The sequence below is a fragment of the Paramisgurnus dabryanus genome, chromosome 20 (assembly GCF_030506205.2).
Source record: "Paramisgurnus dabryanus chromosome 20, PD_genome_1.1, whole genome shotgun sequence".
Taxonomy (NCBI): Eukaryota; Metazoa; Chordata; class Actinopteri; order Cypriniformes; family Cobitidae; genus Paramisgurnus; species Paramisgurnus dabryanus.
In genome coordinates, this window is record NC_133356.1 from 28866256 (window position 1) to 28882872 (window position 16617).

The following is a 16617-nucleotide window of genomic DNA, read 5'->3' on the forward strand; positions in this document are numbered from 1 at the left end:
CTATTTTGCAAGTTCTCCCACTTAGAAATCATGAAGGGGTCTGAAATTGTCATCGTCCACTGTGAGAGACATAATCTAAAATAAAAATCCAGAAATCACAATGTATTAATTTTTTACTATTTATTTGTATGATACAGCTGCAAATAAGTATTTTAACACCTGAGAAAGTCAATGTTAATATTTGGTATAGTAGCCTTTGTTTGCAATTACAGAGGTCAAACGTTTCCTGTAGTTTTTCACCAGGTTTGCACACACTGCAGGAGGGATTTTGGCCCACTCCTCCACACAGATCTTCTCTACATCAGTCAGGTTTCTGGCCTGTCGCTGAGAAACAAGGAGTTTAAGCTCCATCCAAAGATTCTCTATTGGGTTTAGGTCTGGAGACTGGCTAGGCCATGCCAGAACCTTGATATGCCGCTTACAGAGCCACTCCTTGGTTATCCTGGCTGTGTGAAATGTTGGAAGACCCAGCCTCGACCCATCTTCAATGCTCTAACTGAGAGAAGGAGGTTGTTCCCCAAAATCTCGCAATACATGGCCCCGGTCATCCTCTCCTTAATACATTGCAGTCGCCCTGTCCCATGTGCAGAAAAACACCCCAAAGCATGATGCTACCACCCCCATGCTTCACAGTAGGGCTTGTGTTCTTGGGATGGTACTCATCATTCTTCCTCCAAACACGTTTAGTGGAATTATGACCAAAAAGTTTTATATTAGTCCCATCTGACCACATGACTTTCTTCCATGACTCCTCCGGATCATCCAAATGGTCATTGGCAAACTTAAGACGGGCCTGGACATGTGCTGGTTTAAGCAGGGGAAGCAGCTCCTCCCGTGTAGTTCTGGGCTGATTTCTCACCTTTCTTAGGATCATTGAGACCCCACGAGGTGAGATCTTGCATGGAGCCCCAGTCCGAGGGAGATTGACAGTCATGTTTAGATTCTTCCATTTTCTAATGATTGCTCCAACAGTGGACCTTTTTTTACCAAGCTGCTTGGCAATTTCCCTGTAGCCCTTTCCAGCCTTGTGGAGGTGCTTTGGACAGCTCTTTGGTCTTGGCCATGTAAGTAGTTGGATTCTTACTGATTTTATGTGGACAGGTGTCTTTATGCAGCTAACAACCTCATCTAATTTAGGATAATAAATGGAGTGGAGGTGGACATTTTTAAGGCAGACTAACAGGTCTTTGAGGGTCAGAATTCTAGCTGATAGACAGGTGTTCAAATACTTATGTGCAGCTGAATCATACAAATAAATAGTTAAAAAAAACATACATTGGGATTTCTGGATTTGTTTTATGTCTTTCACAGTGGACATGCACCTACGACGACAATTTTAGACCCCTCCATGATTTCTAAGTGGGAAAATAGCAGGGTGTTCAAATACTTATTTTCCTCACTGTATATGACTAATATGACTCAGTTTAGGATACTACAGTAACAGAGAATAATTTTGTCATTATGCCATCAATGCATTTGAGCAGAGCTTAACATGTATTGGTGCTTGAACAATTGTGCCCTTTAATAATAATAATTGTCTGAATACTGCAGATATACTGTACTGTATAAATATGTGTGTATAAACTGTAGAGGGAGCTGTTTCTTTTGTGAGTTAGCGCTAACACATGCTGGATGGCGAGCGTGTCTCATGGGTCTGGTAGTATACGAATTGGTCCACTGGACAGGATGTCTTGCACTTCATGCTGGTCGGCCCAGAGAGCCCTCCTCAATCGTTTTCGACAGCCCTGCGTGCAGCGGGACTCGCCTTGGGACTGTCCACACACCAACACACGGCAATGCAGAAACACCTCCTTACACATACATTTAAATAACAAAAAGAGTGTGTAAACATATTATTGATATAATTGTTGCGTAATGAGGCATGCTTGCACATGATCACACAAAGGACACAGCAGACAGCTAGATTTTCCAGCATGCGTCTCTTTACTTACTCGGTTGTCCTTGCCAATGAACTTGAAGACAGGGACCTGGTAGTGTTTGGAGAGCTGATCTTTGGCTGAAAGCTGACGTACGGTTTCATCTGTAATACAGCTGAGAAACATATGGCCATTAATGCACAATAGCTTCTAAATATAGACCCTGTCTTTGTTTAAAGGTGCTGTAAGCGTTTAGTTTTTTAATACCATGCATAAATTGTCTCCAATACCAGACAAATATGATGTTACTGAAATAGGTGTCCTTGAGAAATAATTTTTTCAGACTTTGTGTCATATATATATATATATATATATATATATATATATATATATATATATATATATATATATATATATATATATATGATCAGATTGGCTGATATGTATTTTCAAAATGGGGTTTTAGTAAGAGGGCGATCAAATTTAGGGGAGACATTTGGCAGAAGTTGAAGCCCCCCGTAACTGATCATTTTCATCTATGAGCATCATATAGCATATATAAATGTTTTACCAGTGACAGTAAATTCTTCATGCTTTAAAACAGCTTAAATGTAACTCTACACCCTCGCTCTCATAGTTTCACTATAATAAATGTATGGTTAATTTTCCTAAAGGCCTAACTATACAAAATCATCTCTGTTTGAAAGATGGGGCAGCACAATTACATAACAGAGAGAGGCCAGAGACGAACGTGCTCAGAAAACAGGAGTAAATATGGAATAATTTGTGCATCTTTAAATAACTTAGAATACAGTTCCTTTAAATATTTTTTGTAATATAAAGTTTTTAGGGATAATAATATTTTTTTCCACTGTTATTGAGCTGATTTAGACTCACCTAGTGCGGTTAACAGCGCGTTTGGCGCATTTGACCCGTTTATTTAAGTAATATTGCTGTTTTTCGGTAATAATAATAATACAATTTGCATGTCAATCCTGCTTCCTTGTTTGTTTATTCATGTCATTATGTTAAAGGGGATATTCAATCCGTCGAAAAATCTCAAAATCGCCAAAATGGACATACGTGGTTTTCATCGGACAGCGACGATATAGATAATTTATAATAACACGTTAAAATTGTCACTTTGTAGGTGTGAGAAAAAATGTGCCATTTTTGGGTGTGTCCTTTAACTCTTTCGCCGCCATTGACGGGATAACTTGTCAATTAAGAGAAAACGCTTCCCTGCCAATGACGAGAATTTCCGGCTTTCCGCAATACCGCTATTATCCACCAGGCACTTCCGCAACCTATACAACCCGCCTCACGTGAAAGAGAAAGAACTCCGTGTGTTTTAAAGATCCTCTGCATCTGATCTCTATCAAAAGTCCTTCACAAAAATGGAATTACCTCAGCTTTTGCTCAAAAATTTGTGTTTTTGAAGAAACCTACCCACATTTGAGAGGTGATAAAAACAGAACTAATGAAGGTAGGATGAAACAGTTTTTTTTTTGAAAGCAGGGTCTGTTCTTTCATTTGATATATTGTATGTTTATATATTTAAAGAAGAACATTTTCTGGAAGGCATTAAACTTTTGTGAAAATCATGAAAAATGCTGGCGCTGGCTAGCAACTTTTTTTTAAAACGCTGGCGGGGAAAGAGTTAAAATGAAAATGAGCTGATGAGATGCAAACACTGATCACCATAATGATGGTTTGTTGAAATGGAAACTCAATTGTGCCGTCAATTATTTTCTCTCTTTCTCTGCACTAAATGGCAGTGCCATGGTTGGATAGTGCAGATTAAGAGGCGGTATTATCCCCTTCTGACATCACAAGGGGAGCCAAATTTCACTGACTTATTTTTTTACATGCTTGCAGAGAATGATTTACCAAAACAAAGTAACTGTGTTGATCTTTTTCACATTTTCTTTTTCACATTTGTAAGGGGTTCTTTAATGCTTTAATCTCACATGTCTATAGTTTTAATATCATATATATTTAAGACAGTTGTTAGGGTTGGTATTTTTTGTATATATTTTGAGATCTGTTGTATAGGACTTGATATTGATATCCCTTAATGCATATTTTTACATTCTCTTTGTGCATTTGTAATATTTTTTTGACCCCTTAAGTAACTTTAGATTTTATAAAAAGGGCCAGTTTTTAAAATAACTATTAACATCAACTAAAACAAACTTGTTACAAACTAAAAATATTCATTTAATCAGAAATGCAGTTTTTCTTAAGAATTATTCTGACGTCTGTGTATATAGTATAACATTACAGATATTTGGCCAAACGATTGGCTGTTATGTGGTGTGGGGCCAGGATGGGCCAAGCCTCCGATTGGGTGGCCAGGGCCAGGCCCACTTTGCCCCCCCCCCCCATGGAGCCGGGCCTGTTGTGATGTAGGAAACTGAGGCGGTAAGAAGTCTGTCTTTGGAAAACTCCAATTTATAGAGAAAATACTCAGCAATGGTGCCTCATGATGAATTTGCTAATTTTTGTCTTGAAGCAAAGTAAAAACACCACAGGTCATTCCTGGTCCTGTAGGGCCACTGTCCTGCAAAGTTTAGCTCCAAGCCTAATCAAAACAGCCGAATTTGCTTACAGCACCTTTAATTGAATGTAGAGTATCATTTGTACACTCATTATCTGAATGCTTTTCTCAGCAGTAACTTTCAATACGTACCCATCTTTAATGAGGTAATATTTCAAGGCCTGGTCAGCCTTGGAGCTAGGTGTTGCAAAACAGCTTTCGACAAATGCGGCAAGACCATCCACTCGTTCAAGAGGTTCAACACTGAAGTACAGCGAGTCATGCAGTCGCAGCTGAGGAGGTTGACTGTACGCCTCAGAGAACTCAGCGCTCTTAAAGAGCTCCAGGGTAAAGGGGAAAACTCCTTCACTGTGACCCGCCAGCTCAAGTGCTGTGTTGCGCAGACTGGGCAGGTATCCGTCTGACACTTCATACTGACGTGGAAACTCGCATGTGATTGGCAGCAGTAGTTTACTGGTACGCACAATCAAATCCCCACTGCTGCCAGGACTCGACCGCGGCAACCCCGTCACCAAGTTAGTGCCGATAATTTTGTCATCGATGACCTAAAGCATAGAATCGAGACACTTAGGGTCAACATACAGTATAATACAAGCATAAAATAATGTTGTTAATGAATAGCTCACTTTGTTTACACTCAAAATGCTGAGTTGTTTTAAAGGGGCCACGGCACAATACTTTTTTTAAGATGTCAAATAAATCTTTGGTGTCCCCAGAGCACATATATGAAGTTTTAGCTCAAAATATCATATAAATAATTTATTATAACATGTTAAAATTGTCACTTTGTAGGTGTGTGCAAAAATGTGCCGTTTTGCGTGTGTCCTTTAAAATGCAAATGAGCTGATGAAAATCAAACACTGATCACAATGATGTTGGTTTTTTGCAATTAAAACTCAATCGTGGTTTTCTCTGCGCTTAATGGCAGTGCCGTGGTTGGATAGTGCAGATTAAGGGGCGTTATTATTATAATAACTGCTCCTTATGACATCATAAGGAGAGCCAAATTTCAACAACCTATTTTTCACATGCTTGTAGAGAATGGTTTACCAAAACTAAGTTACTGGGTTGATCTTTTTCACATTTTCTAGGTTGATAGAAGCACTGGGGACCCAAACATAGCACTTAAACATGGAAAAAGTCAGATTTTCATGTCAGGGGCCCTTTAACATTTGCATTTAGCAGACACTTTTATCCAAAACATCTTACGCAAGGCAATTTTACAACCCATATGCCAAAAAATAATTTTTTTCTGGCCAAAATATTAAAGTGTGTATAAAATGTATAAATTATAAGTATGTATAAATATAAAATTATAAGTATTTGTGCAGTTGAAAATATATTTATTTTAACTTTATGTTTACAGATTTGTAACATACAAAGTTTTTCTTTCAATGCAAGATGAATTTAAATGCTTTAAAATATATTTATTTTCAAAAAAAAATTTTTTAAATATACAAAAAAATAGTAAAAAAATGTATAGGTGAAAATACATTTTTGTTAAAATATTTAAAATTATATTTCAGCACATATATTTTTTGGCTATTTGTTGTTAATTTTAAAATATGTTTAAATTAATTTAGAATTTTTTTTGCTGAAAACCATATTTACAAGTCAAACTAGAGTTGAAATTAAGAATTTTTTTTAAATCAAGATTAAGCAATTAAGAAAGCAACGTTAAAGACAGTGGGTACATTTTTAACCTATGGTTGGTTAAATATAGACAAACCCAATCGCTTCCTAACTATATGCTGGATTGTTTCAACTCATAATTCAGTCAAATATGAAAATTCTAGGTTAATTGTAACCCGGCGTGGTTGGGATTGTCCATATTTGCCCAACCATGGGTTAACCATGTGTGTACACTCTAAAAAGGTTGGGTTGTTTTTAACCCTTGGTTGTGTAAATATTTATGTTATATATAATGTTATAAATAAACCAGTGCTGGGTTGTTGTTACCTACCCATAGGTTAAAAAAATCCAGCATTTGGGTTAAAAAAAACCCAGCATAGGTTTATGTGGTTGGTTCGGGCCAATATTTACACAAGCGAGGGTTAAAACAACCCAAAATTTTAGGTAACGTCAGCCTCAAATCCAAGTCCTCTCAGGGCCAAAGCAAGATATTACATTATGAGACAGAAGGACTGATAAATGAGAACCAGTGATATGTATTACACAATTGGTTATTTTATATAATAGGTCAAAAAGGGACAAACCCAACCGTTGAGTTAAATTAATGCAGAAAATGTTTATATTTGACCCAACAAGGGTATTTTGGGTGGAAATACAACATAATAAGTTGGGTTCATCTCTTTTTGAAAATACAATGTAAGAAAGTAATAATGTTACATTTTGGTTTCATGTTTTCTAAACCTGAACAGGGCTCAATTGCAAATAGATTGTGCTCCATGATAAATGAACTCCATTAAACTGAAGACTATTTTTAGATACATTAGTTTTACCTGCACCACAGTGCCGCAGGTCTTCAAACTGAAGCGGAGGTTAATGTGGGTGCCGTTGGAAAGGCCACGACAAGAGGAGTTAGACAGGAAGAGTTCAAGTCCTCCCACCAGGTCTTTAGGAACTGAGACCTGTATTGAACTGGGATCACACTGGACGGGGACTGTGCACAGAACAATGTAAACGTGAGATCTATAGATTGAGAGAGAGAAATGTGTGAGCGAGAGACTGGTTTAGCTTACCCTCACAGCTGCGTTTGTCATCTCCTAGTGTTAGACCCCGAGGACAGTGACAGTAATATGAGTCCTCCTCTGAGGAGCATCCATGGCTACAGCCTCCATTCACATGGTCACATCCTGCGATTTCTACACAGGAGCACAGTTATTAACAATGCATGATTCATATAAGTCTGCTCACTGTTGTGCTGTGTTCTTACCTTTACAGCTCTTTCCATCCACATCCAGCACTTTGCCCAGTCCACACTCGCATCGATGAGAACCTTTTGTGTTGATGCAAATTTCTGCACAGCCTCCATTCCCCTTCTCACACTCGTTCACATCTTAAACACAGCACACAAAACATAGCACAGTAAAATGTTTTGATAGAAATGTTTAGCCGGAGATGGAAACTGTGGTCCTCATATAAAATGCTGCATACATGCTTACAATAATTTTTCAAAAGTGCATATGAGTGATTCTCATGAAATTCAGATTTAGAAGTTGTCCAGCATCAGAATTTTTAAATAGCCCTTGAAACCAATTTTTTTTGCACATTTAAGATTAAGGACTATAGCCATTATTTTTCCTATATAATTATTTCAATTTTTTAGATTATCATTATCAAAAATTATCATTACCGCAACATGATATTACATTAAATATATGCATTTACAAAGTCATGTTTCGGTAATGAGAACTAAAAAGTTGTCTAGGTACTACAGTATGACAAACAAAAGTTCTACTTTTATCTGGTGAGAAAAAATAAGAACTGCTTACCTGGTAGCCATCTTGAGTGTCACAGTCAATTATGTCCCTTACAACATTTTTTTTATATGTTAGTTCCTTGAGGGCTTAAACAATGATTGAAATTTGTTGCGGAGGATGAGAAAATAGGTCTTGGACACATTTATATTCCTTATTATTGTCTCTACATTTACCAGTGATCACCAAATACCACATGTTTCTTTACTGTAAATGTTTATAGTATAACATGCACTGAAACTTTTGATTTTTTTGATTTTTTAATTATAAATTTTTCATGTCAAAGAACCCAAATCCAGTCATGGACACGTTGTGGTAATGAAAATTTTCCCCTTAAATGTGGAAAAAACAACAAAATTGGTTTGTATGATGTCATTTGAATTCATGTGCAAAAAAGTACATGAAGAGATGTTTTTAACTGCATGCTTCTTATTTTGATAGCATTTACTTTGCATTTACTTTTTTATCACAAAGTTTCATGACACCTCATAAGTCTAATTTCACGAGAATCACCAGTACCTGTGAGTCATAAAACACAAAAAATGCCCATGCTCCTCTCTTTCAGATGTGAACTCTTCCCTGCTGAAAAAAACAGCATCAAACCACATGGACCAGCATGGGAATTATGCTGGTCTATGCTAGTTTGATGCTGGTTTAGCTGGTGGTCACCAGCATACCAGCACTAAAACACAACATATGCCTGTCTTGCTGGTATTACCAGCATGGGATGCTGGTGCTAATGCTGGTTTGGTGCTGGTATAGCTGGTGCTAATGCTGGTTTGGTGCTGGTTTAGCTGGTGCTAATGCTGGTGCTGATTTTGGTTTAGCTGGTGTTCACTAGCAAACCAGCACCAAAACACAACATAATATTGGTATGCTTTTTCAGCAGGGTTATAACTCTTTAATAACTCCTCCATAGGGTGGCCATTCGTGCCAGTTCCGCCAGACACGTCCCGAACATGTTTTCGGGTTCGTTCTCCGGAAGTCGCGTTGGTCAACCGCATACATCATCAAGGTTTAATATTTCGGGTTTAATTTCAGAAAAGCAACCGTTACATTTCAAGGTAAGAATGAAACTACAATGATTGTATGTCTTAAAAGAAATAAATCTTAATTTTCTAATGTATTTTAACTGAAATGTGAGAACCTCGATGACGTATGCGGTCGAGCAACGCAACTTCTGGAGAACAAGCCCGAAAACATGTTTGGGACGTGTCCGGCGGAACTGGCACGAATGGCCACCCTACTCCTGCAGCGTTTAGCTCCAACTTGCCTCAGCACACCTGCCTAAAAAGTTTCTAGTATGCCTGATAAGACCTTAATTGGCTGCTTTAGGTGTGTTTAATTATGGTTGGAGCTAAACTCTGCAGGACACCGGCCCTCCAGGACCGAAGTTGCCCATCCCTGTTCTAAACAGTCTAATTTACATTGAATTTGGTGTTAGCATGTTGCTAAGTTAACATCCAATACTCAAACAACCATAAACAAATATTGCACACACACAAATACAGCATAAAATAGTTCATATTAAATGAGACACAACTAATCACTGGGTACTTAAAATTGACATTTACCTTACTTCATTCGTCATCGAGTCTTTTTTCCTAAACTTGGCACAATGCATTCTGGGGTAGTGTCTTCCACAATGGACATAGACAGTGTAGCTTTAAAAGTCACATTCTTTCTGATCCCATTTTTTAAACTTTAGTTAGTGTGTAATGTTGCTATAATAGCATAAATAATGCCTGTCAAATAATAAAGCTCAAAGTTCACTGCCAGGCGATATATTTTCTTTAACAATTCGCCTTTCAAAGCCTACAGCGAACGGCCGGTTTGGACTACAGCCCTCTACTTCCTGCTTTAATGAGGTCACTAGAACAGTTTTTTGACTAAACTCCGCCCACATGAATACCTCAGTCACAAGCTAAGCTAACGGCAAGCCAAGCTGCTATTGAATCACAACACACTAAACAAACTACACAATCAGAACTCATTACGTATTTCTGAAGGAGGGACTTCATAGAACAAGGAAGTTTTTTTTTTACACGTGAAACATGAACACATGTTATATTGCGCACTGTAAACACAACCAAAGCTTCAAAAACATGGAAAGAACAGCACCTTTAAAGTCGCAATGAAATTGAAATGAAAACACATGCCCTTAAATCGACTGTCATTGATTAGTAAAGTTTCCTTAATGAGAGAAAAGGTTACATAGACCCAATGCCAAGTTTAATATCGCAAGTGTACTTGAGAAGTGTTCAATAGTTGCAAGGATGCTAAACATCCTTAAATTCATTTAACTCAGTAATTGAACGCATTTAATCACATTCATTTATTTTTACTTATTATCCTCCTTATTGTCCAACCCTATATCACGAAAATGCGTGACTATTTCACGCATGGACCAGCGTGACAATGTCACGCTTTGCCGCGTTTGAGCGTGAGCATGTCACGCTTTTCTGTTTGTGTCACTGTCACGTATTGGTTACTCAACTTTTTTGTCCTATTTTCAAACCATTGTCGCTTCGGTTTAGGGTTAGATTTGGTGCTTGTGTTATATGTCACTTTAAGTATTTGTCACTTTAAGTATTGGTTTATAAAAAAAAAAGATACAATACTTATTCTTTTATATTTTCTAAACTTTAACCAATTGTCACCTGACGTTGGGGTTTGAGTTTGTTTAGGTAAGGGTGTCATTTTATGTAAATCTAACCCTAAACCGAAGCGACAATGGTAAGAAATTAGGACAAAAAAGTTGAGTAACCAATACGTGACAGTGACACAAACAGAAAGCGTGACATGCTCACGCTCAAACGCGGCAAAGCGTGACATTGTCACGCTGGTCCATGCGTGAAATAGTCACGCAATTTCGTGATACTGGGTTGTATTGTCCTACTGTGTTTTACCCCTTCAAAAAGCATTCAGACTTGACACCTGTCTATAGCTAGCATAATATATTCTTTATGGAAAAAGGCTGTGCCCAAAACCAAAGCAACAGCCCTGCTGCCTCACTGTCAAGTCAGTCAACGCCTCAAAAGAAGGCTGACATGCTTTAAAGATATGGTGAAATAGTAACACGGTGTACATCTTGAGTCAAAACAACAACACTGATATATTTTAAGATATGTCAGTGCAAGCTGTTTTCAATTGGGACAACTCAAACATGCATTTTAGTGTGGGACTAGAATTAAGCCCTATCTGGGAAACCACCCAATAATGTGTTTCTGGATGAAAGTGACTGTGATCAAAATGATGTATGAGAGGACCACATCTTACCCAGACATGTTTGTGCATCAGTTCCCAGAACGGTCCCAGCAGGACAGCGACATTCAGGCTCAACAGGACAATCAGCACCATTACACTCCACCTCATCACATATGTCATAGAAATCTACAGAGAGACACATACTTAGTCAAGTTTTCAGGTAACTCATCAGAAAGCCCCATGAGAAAGACTTACGGCCACAGTAGACGTGGAAACAGACGGAGGGTCGGGGAAGGCGGTAGACGTAAAAACCCTTAGCACAGGCCTTCACGTCCACGCTGGCGGTCCAGTGACAGCAGTTATTGTTGAAGCTGGCACACGCGGGCACGGTGACAGTGCCGTCACGAGGCAGTGGGTGACTGCCATTTAACCAGATGGGGGCATGGGTACCACAGTGGTTCTCTTCGATACAGAAGGTGGGCATAGCGTCCCCGGCCATCCCTGTGAAGCGATACCATTCTCCAGACACGTGTCGGTCACACAGAGGGACACCTGCGGAGTTATTGACGTGGTAGTCGGTGTTTCTCCACGGCTCATTAAGACTGATGTAGGCTGAGCAGGGATCTAGAGCCATACAAGGTAGAGACCAGGATGCATAACTTAAAGTCAATCTTGGAAATTGTTTCTAAACATTATAAATGTTACAAATGTAGAAACACACCACTAAGACTGTGTAGTACTGAATTGCAGCGTTAGACCATTAAACAGTTTTTCACCATTTCTGAGTTTTTAGGATGCCCTAAAACGGTGGCTCGATGATGCATTTGATGATGCCGCTTCTAATTGCGAGCATCTATTCAGGTCGTAGCGGTAAGTTGAGAAAGACTGCAGTTCAACCCCAAAACATGATACTATTGGCACAGAAATCTTCACACACTTCATCTTTTATTTTAACCAGCAATACTTTCTTAACCAGGCAACATCAATAAAACAGAACTGGTCATTCAGCTTAAGTGTTGTTGGTAAATAAATGCTAGTAAATCACCACCAGATCAAGACTAAGCAGGATTTTAAGCCTGGTCTTATCAAAGTAAAGAAAACTAGCACGGTATCCCATTTAATAAATAATGTTTTTTAATCGCAGCAAGATGACTGCAACAATAGAGAAAAGTTTGGCACCCTCGAGCAAGAAACATCTTGGAAATGAATGTCTGTCTATACAGAACCTGATTCACTTCAGCTGCTGAGGAAACCGAGATCATTAATACTCCATCCAGCACCATTTTTGTCTATCCAGTCTATCCATGCACATAATTAGATCTTCATATGAAGTTTGTCTGCTCTGTGACCACGTGAAACGAAAAATGACGAGAATGAGCATTAGTCTAGGAAGTGTCAGGTGGATGATGAGGCATAAAAAGAAAATTCTTTCCAGAGTAAATTATCAAGCGAGATAAAGGAAAAATCAATACTGGCAACAGCACATTGTGCCTTATGTTGATGCTCCTATATACAGTACAGTACAGGTTTAAATGAACTCTCCTCTCCTACTTTGGAGGTGTGAGCAAAAATGTGTCCTTTAAAATGCAAATGAGCTGATATCTGCACTAAATGGCAGTGTCGTGGTTGAATAGTGCAGATTAAGGGGTGGTGTTATCCCCTTCTGACATCACAAGGGGAGCCAAATTTCAATGAGCTATTTTTTCACATGCTTGCAGAGAATGATTTACCAAAACTATGTTACTGGGTTGATTTTCTTCACATTTTATAGGTTGATAGAAGCACTGGGGACAGAATTATAGCACTTAAAGATGGATAAAGTCTGTTTTTCATGATATGACCCTTTTAAAATAGGCAAGGCCTTTATGTTCAAACATATTTCTATCTGCTTTCACACCTCATATTACACAGTGAATGCGATTAAATGTAAATTAGATTTAAACATCTAAAGGATTCGTAAATGCTGCTTGTGGTTTTCACAACACTGCTATACTTTATGATAATGCTTACTGACTCAAGTCAAAGAGCAAACCCTCAATTCTTTATATTCTGAACCCTAAATAAAGATTGGATCCCTCAGTTAAAGATTACTGAATTTCTTTTCCAAAATTGGTATGGGATGAGTTAAGTGTTAAAGTTTGATAGATCAGGGGTTAACATCACTAACCATACACTCTCAGAAAAAAGGTACAAAGTTGTACCTTTATGTCACAAGGATGATCCCTGTGAAAAATGCCCTAATATTTACCTTTAAGGTACCAGTGTGAACCCTAAGATGCACATTTTAGGTACAAAAGTGTACTTTTTGAAAGGGTAAAAACTTTTTTCTGTAAGTTCAGACATGGTCATAGTGATGGTTGCCTTTGCTCTGGATGTAGGAGTTTGTTTTTGAATTTAAAGAGTATTAGATGATAGTGCTCTCGCTGTACAGGCAGACTGTAGGTTGATACTGTAGGTTTATCTGTTAAGGATGTTCAGCTGATACAAGAACAGCCGGAGGCCAAGGATAACCGGATGTTTAGGTCAAGATTGTTTGCTGTAAACACGGTCTTACTGGACACTGATACAATAAATTATCTCGGCCCTATTCTCCTCATATCCATATCCCCTCAAAAAAAATCATTGTCCTCATTTATTGAGATTTTGACTAACTGAAAAAATGTGAAAAGATTTTTTTATAATAATTTGTGAAAATCTTTACCTTCACATCTACATTTTAAGAATATAAGAGTGATTAGCAATCCCTTTACTGTAAAAAGAAAAACTTGGATCAACTTAAAATGTAGTTGTTGTTTTTTCAGTAAAGTAAAATACGTTGAAAAACCTTTTTCAGGCAGATTTTGCCAATGCTACCAATTGAAGTAATTTTTAAGTATTTTTCTTAATGTTGTCAAGTGCATCTGACAGGATTACTTGTAAATAATCTTTTTTATCAGGCTCTTGTGTGTAGGTTCAGTAATTTTACTTTAATGCCAATGTAAAGGTTATTAGTCAATGATTAAAATGCCCTATTTTCACAAATCTAACTTTAGGCATTTCATTGGTATTTGGGTCAATGACGTGACGTTAATTATTTTGTGTCTGTATGGTTCACTTAAATGTAAAAGGGTTAATATTTCAAAATAAATTTGCAGATTACTTTACTCTCAGAAATAAAGGTACAAAACTGTACCTTTTCTTTCACTGGGGCTGTACCCTTTCAAAAAGTACAGCTTTGCACCTAAGGATTTCATTTTAGTACCTCAGAAATACATGCTGGGACCAAAGAGAGCTTATTAGTACCTAAAAAATACATATTAGTATCTCAAAGGTACATATCGGTACTAAATGTTTACATATCTGTACCTAATGGTCCATACAATTACCTTTTTAAAGGGTGCTGCCCCACTGACAGCTAGGGTACATATTTTGACTTTTTTTTCTAACAATGTAGATCCTAAAGGTACGGTAATCTACCCAAAATTGTATTCTGTTTTGTGTCCCTTTAAAGGTACCAAAAGGAAACTTAAGGTACAGCCCCAGTGACAGAAAAGGTACAGTTTTGTACCTTTATTTCTGAGAGTGTTGCAACATTCGCTTTTTTGAGGACCAAGTCTAAAATTTCTGGTTTTATTTCATTTTGAAAGAATATTTGGGGGATTATTGCAAAAATGTCTATTAGTCTGGGTCAACTGGTGTAACTAGTATGTTTTTTTAATGAAAATATATATACATTTAAAAACAATGTGGAATAATATATCATCATCTATAGTTTAGTGTAATATGATTTTTTTTTACAAACATTTTTATATCATTAGTCAAAGATTATTTAGAAAACAGAGCTGTTTTCAGCATTTGTCAGGACAAATATTACAAAAAAACGCATTAAAATTTACATTTACAAATACTAATAAAATGAGATTTTAAAATGATTTTTTTTTTGGATGATTACGCTTACATGCCATCAAGGTGGATAAAAGGTGCAATTGGCAGTTACACCATTTGACAAATTCAGGTCCATTCAGTCTTAACTTTCATAAAAATGGTGTAAATGTTTTGTTGCAAAAAATCAACATACATACACTATGTGCATTGAAATAAACGATGATGCACGCTTTTAAAACACGTTTTTTAAAAAGATATTTGAATTCTCATCTTGCCAAACCATTTTCGTCATTGTCCCATTTAACACATTTGACTGTCTTCCGCTGCAAAACCCTTTAAGTACATGTAAACATTTCCACTACAAACAAAAAACGGATCTCTCTTCACTGTCCTTTCTGTATAAATGCAAAAGGCAAAAAAGTTTAGTTAATATTCTAATATATGCAGTAAACCTCTTTTACCGGCTAAAAGCTCTTAGGGTTGCGCCTGTACCTTTGTACCAGTAAGCGTCTATAACATTCTAGGTTAATCATATTAACAATATAAACTTATAAAACAACCCAGCAGCTGCATGTCATGGCCACCACTCATAACAGCCAAGCATCATCGTTTTGCACAGACAAAAATAAAGTAAACATGCAACTGGTGTCTTTTTAAAAGACGCATAATAACTTAAAATATTATTTTTTATTTAAGCAGGACATATAAAACAATGCTTACCTATGGGATGTGTGGTACACACAGTATGTAGAAGAATAAGTAGGGTGAAAAACATGTCCAGCAGTAGAGAGGAACGTATGGAAGCGTTTATGAAATATGGATCACATGCACATCCAGTCACTCGTCTTAACACTTTGAGTTTGAGGGGAAGATTTGAGGGGTTTAATAATATGGTCTGTTATCTATAGTATGTTAATATGAAGGATTGGTCTGTAAATATTTTGTTTATTGTCATCTAATGCACAGGACAACACAGCCTCACCTTGACCTTCCCTTCTGTCCCCCGTCTGAGAAACATTTCTGTCCGGATGGAGACAGGATCATCCTCTTATTGTTATTGGAGTCTGGCTTATCCACCCCTCCCTTTGTACTTTGTAAAGTTTGCTGCCCTTCACGGGAGAACAGGAAAGAGTGAAGAATATGCTAATCATTGATATCATTAACACAAAGTGTCTGAAGTCATTTCACTGACTGGCTACAAGTGATTAAACATTTCACAGGAACCGCTGGCCTTATTTTCTAGCTTTTGGAATTTTAATGGATATTTGAATTTAGATTGAGCCAGATTTGGACAGAGAGTGATTTCTTCTCATTAAGTTAAAGTGTTGAAATGGATAGGAACGTGTCATGTGTCTTTAAGAGTTACTGGGCTGTCCTATGGTAATCCTATCTCAGCGTTCCTCAAGATCACAGAATAGTCTAGTCGGGAATGCAGAGTCGGGAATGGAATAATGGAAAAAAGTTTCCTCTGTAATGTTTTAAGGATTGCATAATAATGTGTACACTGTGTACTACAAATCTCCTATCTGGTAGGAAGAAGAGCTAAATGGGGAACCAGGACTGAGGATGCAGAGTTAAGCAGGTCAAGGCTGTAATGATGAGAGAAAGTAAACATGACACAAATCATTCACTATCAAAATATACACACTGAAATCCTAGTCTGAAAAAA

The 16617-nt window shown here is 37.5% G+C and overlaps 1 protein-coding gene across 2 annotated transcripts; it reads right to left on the bottom strand.

Moving 5' to 3' along the window:
* Positions 1-1611: 1611 nt before the first annotated feature.
* On the bottom strand, positions 1612-15906 carry oit3 (oncoprotein induced transcript 3). 2 transcript variants are annotated; one of them, XM_065251112.2, is made up of 9 exons: positions 15669-15906; positions 11340-11708; positions 11157-11270; positions 7334-7456; positions 7140-7262; positions 6900-7060; positions 4570-4982; positions 1953-2052; positions 1612-1811 (listed from the first exon to the last, which is right to left on the bottom strand). In XM_065251112.2, the coding sequence occupies exons 1-9, from the start codon at positions 15721-15723 to the stop codon at positions 1647-1649; spliced, it is 1623 nt and encodes a 540-aa protein (XP_065107184.1). In that variant the 5' UTR covers positions 15724-15906; the 3' UTR covers positions 1612-1646. The 2 variants fall into 2 exon arrangements, with proteins under 2 accessions (XP_065107184.1, XP_065107191.1); XM_065251119.2 differs by lacking the exon at positions 15669-15906 and having other exon boundaries at positions 11340-11718.
* Positions 15907-16617: the final 711 nt, after the last annotated feature.

Coding starts and splice junctions, on each gene's coding strand:
- oit3 (XM_065251112.2), bottom strand. CDS start 15,723: ATGTTTTTCACCCTACTTATTCTTCTACATACTGTGTGTACCACACAT. Junction 11,271..11,339: donor TTTCCACGTCTACTGTGGCC/GTAAGTCTTTCT, acceptor GTCTCTCTGTAG/ATTTCTATGACATATGTGAT. Junction 7,061..7,139: donor TGACAAACGCAGCTGTGAGG/GTAAGCTAAACC, acceptor TTCTGTGCACAG/TCCCCGTCCAGTGTGATCCC.